The sequence below is a fragment of the Phoenix dactylifera genome, chromosome 4 (genome assembly GCF_051530095.1).
Source record: "Phoenix dactylifera cultivar Ajwa chromosome 4, Ajwa_hap1_PhDact_Kaust_v1.1, whole genome shotgun sequence".
NCBI lineage: Eukaryota > Viridiplantae > Streptophyta > Magnoliopsida > Arecales > Arecaceae > Phoenix > Phoenix dactylifera.
In genome coordinates, this window is record NC_143193.1 from 1588140 (window position 1) to 1597654 (window position 9515).

A 9515-nucleotide genomic window follows, 5' to 3' on the forward strand; every position below is an offset into this window, starting at 1 on the left:
CATGCTCCATGATTGCACTTGGTTTCAGCCTTTCAGCTCTAATACAATACGTTATCACATGCAAATAGAGAATATCGCCATAGTTTAGGAAAAAGTAACTTTCAGATACAAATAGTTCCTTGCTAAATCTTCTTTAAATTATTTCATGATATTTGTGTAGCTCAAATCCTGATCCTTAATACAGCTACAATTTAATTAATAAGTAAATGACTTTGTTTCACTCGCAATCTTTTGGTCCCTGGGTTTGAAATTATATATTTTTGTACCTTGTTACCTGCACACTTATACATATTATCTTTGTGTTATACATATTTTACACCTTTGTTCTCAATCCATTTATATCTTATTTCATACATGAGTAAACGATTAGATATTTCCGTCAAATGATAGATCGAAAAATAAAAAAAAAATTTGACCGACAGATTTTTATAGGGAATAGAACTGCAAGACCTAGAAAGAGGGTGGATGATCGAAGAAGGATTTGCTCTCCATGTTTGCAACCTCTTTTTCTTTACAAAAAAAAAAAAAAAAAAAAACCTCTAAAACAAACTGCAAATCCTAATGTCTTTTCTTGGTTGAAATAGACACTTACAGAATAGAATGAAAATGGATTTATCGACACAACATATGAGGGATAGAGATTTTTAAATCTTTTCGAGAATTCTAACTGTTAAGTTCAAAAAAGTTTAATTATGTAACAATCAAAAATGTTGCATGAGGCTCACAAGTCACCAGACAAGAAACAATAATTTATAGTAGAGTGAAAAGAACAAGATGAAGCTATGATTCTATCAATTTTTCTATTTGCCATCATTTCTCTTACTAAATCTTCATTTTAAAAACTATATTTGCTTTTCAAGTTCAATATATATTTCCAACTTCATTGCTTTACAAACCCTAAGTTTATGGCCTATCAATTCTTCTGCTCGCCATTATTTCCACTGCTAAATATTTATCGAAAAAAGATACTGGCCTTGCAACTTCAGTAACATATACATCTATACCCAACTTTATCACTTTACAAACTCTATACCATCAAACCAAATGACATTTAATTGCTTTACAAACTCCCCTGCAATCTATATCTCAACTTTCCAAATATATCAGCTAAACTTGAACTGTCAAAACATCTCAAATTTTACATTCTAAACAATCTCATAAAGTGCTTTCATTTCTCATAATATATATGATCATTAATTACATAATCCACAAAAAATATGAACCAACCAACCAAAAGAAGGAACAAAATGAGTAGCTAAATTAGTGTTCCTTCACATCTAACCCTACGAAAGCTTGCCATTCCCTTGCTATCTTATGTAATGTATGAGTCATCATCCATCAAAAGTTAGACACAGTCACCACATCCATGGTTGCCACCTTGCGCGCCTTCTCCTTCCTCACCTCGACCTCCTCGTACGGTCCCAACGCGGTCAACCTGCACATTTAAAATGAACCCAGTTAGACTCGAAGCACTAAAAAGATCCGAAAAGACCACCAATCCCACCACAGCCACAAGTCGCGCGGCAAAGCGACCGTTCTCGGGCCCCACCCACCGCGTTCTCGTGATGCGGGAACCCAGCCAACCATATCACTCCAGATGGCGACAGGTCTGTCTTGTCTCTGGAGTGGGTCTATTTGTGGGGCTCGATAATCGCGTGTGGAGTAATTATCAGATCCAGCAAGAGGCCAAAGGGCCAGAGGCCGGGAGTTGGGTCCCTTTTCTCGGGTGGAGATAAGGTTTACTCGTTTTGTAAATTTGCTACGCGGGTCGGCTCCCGTTCCGTACTCCAATGCTTAGAAAATATTAAAAAGACCGGAATAGAAACCACCCATTCAGACCCATTCAAAGACTTTAAACAAATAAATAAATAAATAATATAATATAATATAATATACTACGGCGGCAGTACTTCCAATAGGATGGAGAAGGAGAAAAAAAAAAAAATTGCTACGAGATATCCGGGTGTTCCATGGCACATCTACAGAGGGGTTAATAAGGCCAATCTAGACGGAGCACAGAAAGACTGGTAGAGCTATAGATTGGATAGTCTCATATGTGGCAGATAAATCCAATACCACTATGAAAGTTTGGCTGCAGCACTCGAAGATATGTTATTTTTTGACTTTTTTTTAGATATATCAAGAGTATGAGCCACCCGATGCAGCAAAAATTAAAAAAAAAAACTCTGTACCAAAAATTATGATATATTAAAAATAAAATTATATTTTTTGAGAGTAAACAAAAACAAATTTATAATTAGAAAATAATAAAATTTGTTTTGAGTATATTTCTGCCATTAATAAATCTAATTATATTTATGCAAAGACTTTAACAAACATTTGGAGGAATTAGCGGACTTTTTTGATGAAGATTTATCTAATAAATTCAAGGGGTGAGTGATTTCCGGCTTTTTACCTCTCCTTGCGCTTCTCAAAAAATCTCTGCAACGACTTCTTCCGTGCCATCGGTAAATCTGCATTAAAATAAAAAAAAAACACTACCACTTTTCGTGAAAACAACAAGCAAATCTGAAGGTGATAAGCGAAAACAAGAAGTCAATCTCATTAATAGGAAAAGAAGGCTCTTGGGAGTCGCTTACCTCCGTTAAATTTTTCCAGTAAGCCCTCCTCCAGGCCGATACGGTTAGCATCCTCGGCAAATTTTATTATAATCTCCGCCTATATCCATTTGAAATTCCAAGATTAGATAATGTAAATTATTTACTATTTTTGTTAAAAACAGAAATAAAGATATTATTTCTACAAATTTAGGGGGGGGGGGGGGAAATAAAGAAGGAAATAATTACAAACCTTCTCTGGGGGGACGTCGATGACGGTGACGGTGCCCTTGTAGAAGATCGTTAACGGAGCCGTTCCCGGAAGACTCTCATTACTAGTACTAAATGTCACAAATATTTTAAAATAATTAATACATTTAATATATATATATATATATATGTATTTTAAAAAAAGGAAAAAGAAAGAGACTAGGAATAAAAGCTTACCGGGAGGAGGCCGGGCTCAGGACCGGCAGCGGCGACGGCGGCGGCGAGAGGAACGGCCGGCAAGATTCCCCCGCCGAGGCCGCCGGGTGAAACGCCGCGCTCCCACCACCGGGGGCGAGGAGGCTCCTCAAAAGATGCGGGTTTATCCTGGATATCTCACCCTGGATACCTATTCCCACCACCCACCGGCAAAAACCATCAAACTCATTGACATGAGAGAGAGAGAGAGAGAGAGAGAGAGAGAGAGAGAGAGAATAAAGTTATGGATGGATGGAATAATCGGAGGAGGAAGGAAGAGATGGAATACCACGAATGGAGCTTCTTGGCTCCACGGCGCGGAATCTGGCCGCGTTCTCCTTCTCGAGGCCGAAGAAATCCAACTCTACCGTGGCTCTCGACATGGCTAGCTGCAGGCTTCTTCTTTCCCTTCCGTTCTCCTCCTTCCTTCCACCGCTATTCTTGTACTCCTATCAACCGAGAAAGAGTAAAGCGAGCGAGGATTCCAAGAGATTCGTGACGGGTTTTAAATGCCCACAACACCACGAGAAAAAACGGGCAAGAAGGTTGGAAGCAGATGCAAAACCTAAATAGCCAATCGCGTGACACGAAATTGAAGGGACATGACTATTACAGCACGTCTTCCATGAATTCTACGTTGAATACCTCTCAAAAAAAAAAAAAAATCTACGTTGAAATAATGGAACCATCTCTCCCAAAACACCCCTCAGCTTCCTCTAAAAGAGACATGAAGAGCCGGGTATATCCGCTAAATAGGAGATGTCCGAGGGGCAAGGAATAAGGGAGGGGGATAAGAGGAGTCAAGTGGGTCACGCCAGTTGAAGAGGCACGTGATCTAGCGCGATGACAATATTCTAATGACAGGATTCGCGGGGTCCACCGGATACGCGCCGAACGCGTTGGTCGGAGCTGCCGTACGCGTACCGGCGTGTTCTGGTCACCGTTCCCGGGGATAGGAAAGGGCATTTCGCGCATGTCTTCCACGTGGGGAGCCGACTGTGGGGTCCACCGGCCGGTGGTGGGAGGACGGGGAGCACGGAGGGGCCGATTCGGGTTCGGTCCGGGTTCGGGTTCAAGTTTGACTTTGATCGTGATGAAATTAATGGACGGTGGTGTTGGAAGCCGATCGCCGACCACGTGGTAAGAATGGGGAACAAGTTTGCTCATCAGAGTCAATGGTTTGATCCTTGTCCGATTTGCACCTACCATGAGATCATTAAATTAATGGAAGTTTGATCTTAAATTAGAATAACGGTCAATGGTTGACTTAGTCTTTAATAGCATGCATCAGCTTAGGTTGCAATGGTTCAATTAAGACTTGGAGGGTGTTTGATACTTTGATCATCCATGGTTGTGATTGCTATTGTAAAAGCTTCAGATGCAAGCTAAAGTGATACATAGGAAATAGCTTCAAGGTCCAAACCTACCACCAAGAAAAAGCTTCAAAATGGGTTCCTTTCACTATAGATCTTTAATGTGTCCCAAACTGCACCAATCCCTCTTTAAATCACATGGCGCCTTAGTTGTGAAGCAACTTTTCTTCTTCTTCTTCTTTTTAACCATGCTTGGATTCAAAGCATCAATCGCAAGCCATATTATCTTCGCATGAGAGTAATTTCTTTAGCTTCAAGGATGGGAAAGCAAACTTATCTCTACCAAGTTCCATAACATTTTTGTTTGTAGAAAGGGGAGGAAGAAAAGTATGGTTAACAAAAAAATGAGAAAACCCAGCTCTCTTGTCAAAAAGTCACCATTATAGTTTTTTGAACCACCCATATGTTTTGCATGGAACAGCAATAATTATCGTTTGTGTGCTTAATTGCATGCATGAAAAACTTACATATTAGATTGTATTAAACTGTCAACCAAATCAATTGGTGGTCCATGTATACTTTCATGAGATGATGCAGAATTGTGAAGCAAATGGAGTAAGTGATGGGTGTAATAATTTGGTGGGGTAGTTGGGTTTCAATGGCTAGCATATGTAATGCTTGTAGGAGGGGAAAAGAGCTTGCTCTCTCATCTCCTTGTGAAATCCATGATGTCCAATGTCCAAGGCAATAATGTGCTGCATGCATTACTTGTGACTGATGGAATCTTGATGCCTTCCTCCCATTTTGCTTTGTTGTTAGCAATATATCACCTAAATAAATAAATAAATCTAATAATTGCAATTAATAAAAAAATTTAAATGAAATAATATATATTTTATTCGGGATCAAAATAAATCTATTTTATCACAAAAAAAATCTATTCTAGCACAAAATAAATCTATTTATTTAATAAATTCAAATCATAAAATTGTAAATCTTACATATCTACTAATATTAAATTTAAAACAAAAGTTAGAGGAAATAGCCTGATTGAAGATAAGTCGAAGCGCGTAGACGCTGTCCCAAAGAAGTATTTGCCCCTACGTACGGGTCTCCCGGCAATCCTCCTCAGAAATACAACGACCCTAAACTTCTTCTTTGGTGCGTCTCGAAAGAAGCCAAATAACATTCGATCAGACTTGTAGATCCAGCGAAGAACGAAATAAAAATGATAAAATAAATAAAATAGAATTGTAAAAATAAAAATCAGAAGTGGCTAAGAGAAAGAACTTTTCTGGTATTTTTCTCTAATTTTTCGTATCACGAAAGAGATGAAATCAAGGGGTATTTATAAGAGTATTTAGAGAAACATTTTAGTCTTTTTGGGGACGCGCCCGCAGTGATTTCACGGAAGAAAACCGCAACGGCGCCAGCAGGCGCCCGCTGGGTATTGTGCACGTGGCCCGAGAATGGCCGTGTGCGCCTTTAATTTTTCCAACAAATGTTTTCAAAAATATAAATCCCATCTTCCATGTTATATTGCTTGTGGTGCAACCACTCTTCTTGAGATGCCATCCATCCATATTGATTTAATATATACTTCTTGGTAGCATAGATGCTGTGTGAGATTGGTTTAATATCCCAACCGACCAAGTTCGGAAGTGCTTTTGCTCGGAAAGAAATTATTCGGACGTGTGTTTAGTCCAACATCGATTATTCACTGAATAAATTTTGGGTACTTATATAAAATCAAGGAACCCAAATAATATCTTTCGGCTAGCTTTTTTGAATAGGTCCTATATTGTTACAAATGGTATCAGAGCGGACTTGACTCATAACCTATAGGACTAGGGGACACTGCAGCATAGATTCATTAGGGCTAACCACGGGTCGATCATGGTGCTTGTAATTAGATTTGAATAGATTTAAATTCTTAGTCCGATGAGAATGTTAAGGCATAAACGGAGAAAGTATGTAAGGACCTATACGGACGTTTGTTTAGTCCCACATCGGTACGGAGGAAAGTATGTAAGGACCGTACGATGCGTGTGTTTAATCCCACATCGGTTAGGTTCTAGAGGCATGTTGATTATGTTGGTGGCCTGAAACTTCTGAGATAGATGGACATCAAGATATAAGTTTATATTATGAAATGCCAAAGAATTTTAAATAGGTAGAGACATGTATCTCCAGATCATAGCCGATATAGTTCTTGCGCCATCTTTGTCTAATTCTTTTTAAAGATTTCATATATGTTGTTGAGAAACATGCTAGGAAAAAAAGATATGCATTAAAGCTTGTTTTCATTAAAAAATATATTTAATAATTAATGAATTTCTTTACTTTTCAAAGACAAAAAAATAGAAGATCTCAACTCATTGATATGTAACAGGTGAGATATCAAATGATTGACCGACTTCTAGGGGGAAAGTGAGACCAACAAAGAACCTTTTATTAAGACCTTACTCTAAACTTTAAAACTTATTTGTAGAATAAAATAAACTGAAAAGAAGTATTAAAAACTGAGGGATATACTAATTTGTATCATCCAAAAACAACATGAGCGAGTGCTTCATAGATAAATTACTATTTTTTTTTTAAAAAAAAAAAAGCAACTAGAGAAAGACAAGGCTAACCTGATTTGATTTAATATGGAATAATGAAATGAAGAAATTTCTTGCATATAGGGGATTTTGTGAAACTTTATTAGCATATACAAAATCCTCATATTATGGTACTCATATTAATAATCTTAATGAATGTACTTGCACGAGGAAAAATTATACATCACTGTTTGCACACACAAAATATGGAATACTATGCAAGCTTATCATGAATGTTGAACTTTCAGATTGTTTTACTTTTAGCATTAGACTTAATCTATAGGCCTTCTCTTTGATAACTTCGACCCTCATTAGATTTGTTTATCATCGGGCATTAAGCATCTATGGCGATAAGAAATGCTCAATTGGAGTTCATGATCTTCTAAGATTCCAAGGAGTGGGAATGCCATTGAAAGATAAGAAAAAGTTCATCAACTAATGCTAGGAATTTTATGTTTTTTTTGCTTGTAGTTAGGACTATCGAGAGTTGAGAACAAGCGAATATACACATAAGAGGCATATACTGAAGCTACATGGTTGTTTAGCTGAATGGCCCCTACATGCATTTTATGGGACATAATTCATCATCATGCAAGCTTCACCAATTCTCAGATGGAGCATGCATAACATTTTTTTTTTTTACTAAAACGGGTATTTCATATGTCACGGGTACGAATACACCCAATAGAATCAACAAACAAAATGTCCCACAAAGTACTCCGAGAATCTCTCCCTCCTCAGTCTATAGAGTGCCTCTTGAGTGGCTCGCTACATATGCTGCCACTCAGTCGGCCACCCCATTAGCTTCATGATATACATGCATGGTCTGAAATGTGCGTCTTCACTCACCATCATCCAAATATCGTGGAGCAAGAGATGAACTCCTCCGTCACTGCTCGGGCCTTTTCGGATCCAGCTAATCACCGTAGTCGAATCACCCTCTAATAGGACTGAACTAGCCTGAAGCACCCGATGCGCGTAGCACATACCCATCCAGGCCGCCCGCAACTCTGCTCTAGGAACCGAGGCATCGAATATATGAAAACCCCCTGCTACCACCGCACTGGAGCTCGGGCCCCTGATGACGAATTCGGCCCCTCCCCTCCTACCTCCATCCAGGACTGAACTATCAAGATTGACCTTGAAGAAACTCAAGGGTAGAGGCTCCCAAGTAAAGAATACTCTATGTGGAGCTGCCGAAACAATGTCGGGGCCCCAGATATCTTGAACTATCAAAGATCTATGGTCTGAACCTACATGGATGATTTCTGCTGCCTGTGCACGAGCCCGCTCTATCACGAACTGTGGGGATGGACTAAGCTTGCCAAATATTCGAGTATGTCTAGCCAACCATATCTGATAAGCTGTACAGACCACCGTGATAGCCATAGGACGCATCTAGGGGACGCCAGACCATCGCCGAACCTCTTCCAGAAAACAATCCCTCCGGCTCCAAATGTCCCTCGGGGTCCCTGACAGACTCCAAGCATCCCTCGCCCATACAAATCGGAATAGCACATGATCCACTGACTCGTCTACCCCACAATCCAGGCACAGGGGAGAGATGTTCACTCCTCGTCTGCTCAACACTGAGCTCGTCGGCAAACGCTCCCAGTCCACCTTCCAGAGGAAAAGAGAAATCCTCTGATGTAGCCCAAACCCTCACATCCAGCCACAGTCTAAGCCTGGCTTTGACTCCCGCTGAAGAGCCCGAGAGACATCACCAATCCCGACACTGGCGCTACAGGTAGTGCTCCAAACCCTAATATCTGGACCAGCAGATCCCGAAATAGGGAGCGCCCAAACTCGCTCTACCAAATGCTCTCCAAACAATTGGCCAGTCTGTTGCCATCCTACTTCGTAGCCCCATGCATGGCTCACAACATGCATATGTGCTTTGTCTTTACATTGCATGACATGAACTGTCTGCGCATCATGCATATGTGTTTTATCTTCGCATTGCATGTCATGAATTCTGCATTGTGTGCGTGCGATGTAGGGGCCTGATCATGGCTAGGGCTGGAAATAGGCTCGGATCGGCATGAAGCCCATCTAGTCAGGCCAACTTTGGATCAGGGTACGAGCTAGGCCTGAAAGATTTCGGGCTGAATTTGTATTTAATTATAGATCCTATTTATTTTCAGGCCGAGCTCGGATGTATCATTGGCCAAGCTCGGGCACATCCAAGCTCGGGCCCATGCCCGAACCCAGTCTGATTTGGTCATGTAGACTCATTCTAAAATAAGCCTTTTCAATACTCCTAGTCTCCAATGGATTCACTGGGCGAATGGGCTTCAGAGCATGCTTGATTAGTTAGCTGTTTCATTTGTTTTATATTCACCTTAATTTGACAGTTGAATATTTAACTATAACTAATTTATTTTGGGCGTCATTCGAGGGCTGTTGTTTTTGGAGTTCGGGCCAGCCCAATTTTGGGGCCGAGGTTGTCTAAATATAGACCTAAGCCTGGCCGAAGCAGCACAAAATATGGGCTCGGGTAGAGGCCAATCCCGGCCCATCCCACCCATTTCCGGCCTAATCATAACCTGAGCGAAACTAAATCCCAGAACCACTCC

The 9515-nt window shown here is 40.2% G+C and overlaps 1 protein-coding gene across 2 annotated transcripts; it reads right to left on the bottom strand.

The window, feature by feature from the left end:
- Positions 1-1136: 1136 nt before the first annotated feature.
- Positions 1137-3562, bottom strand: LOC103708073 (protein TIFY 9). 2 transcript variants are annotated; one of them, XM_008792840.5, is made up of 6 exons: positions 3313-3562; positions 3006-3174; positions 2812-2899; positions 2601-2679; positions 2417-2474; positions 1137-1435 (listed from the first exon to the last, which is right to left on the bottom strand). In XM_008792840.5, the coding sequence occupies exons 1-6, from the start codon at positions 3404-3406 to the stop codon at positions 1339-1341; spliced, it is 585 nt and encodes a 194-aa protein (XP_008791062.1). In that variant the 5' UTR covers positions 3407-3562; the 3' UTR covers positions 1137-1338. The 2 variants fall into 2 exon arrangements, with proteins under 2 accessions (XP_008791062.1, XP_088575639.1); XM_088719513.2 differs by having other exon boundaries at positions 2417-2498; positions 3313-3549.
- Positions 3563-9515: the final 5953 nt, after the last annotated feature.

What these genes read in the sequence shown, in the direction of transcription:
- LOC103708073 (XM_088719513.2), bottom strand. Translation starts at nt 3,406, where the DNA reads ATGTCGAGAGCCACGGTAGAGTTGGATTTCTTCGGCCTCGAGAAGGAG. An exon ending in GCCAAGAAGCTCCATTCGTG is followed by an intron (nt 3,175 to 3,312) that starts GTATTCCATCTC and finishes TGGTGGGAATAG; the next exon opens with GTATCCAGGGTGAGATATCC. An exon ending in CTGAGCCCGGCCTCCTCCCG is followed by an intron (nt 2,900 to 3,005) that starts GTAAGCTTTTAT and finishes TGTGACATTTAG; the next exon opens with TACTAGTAATGAGAGTCTTC.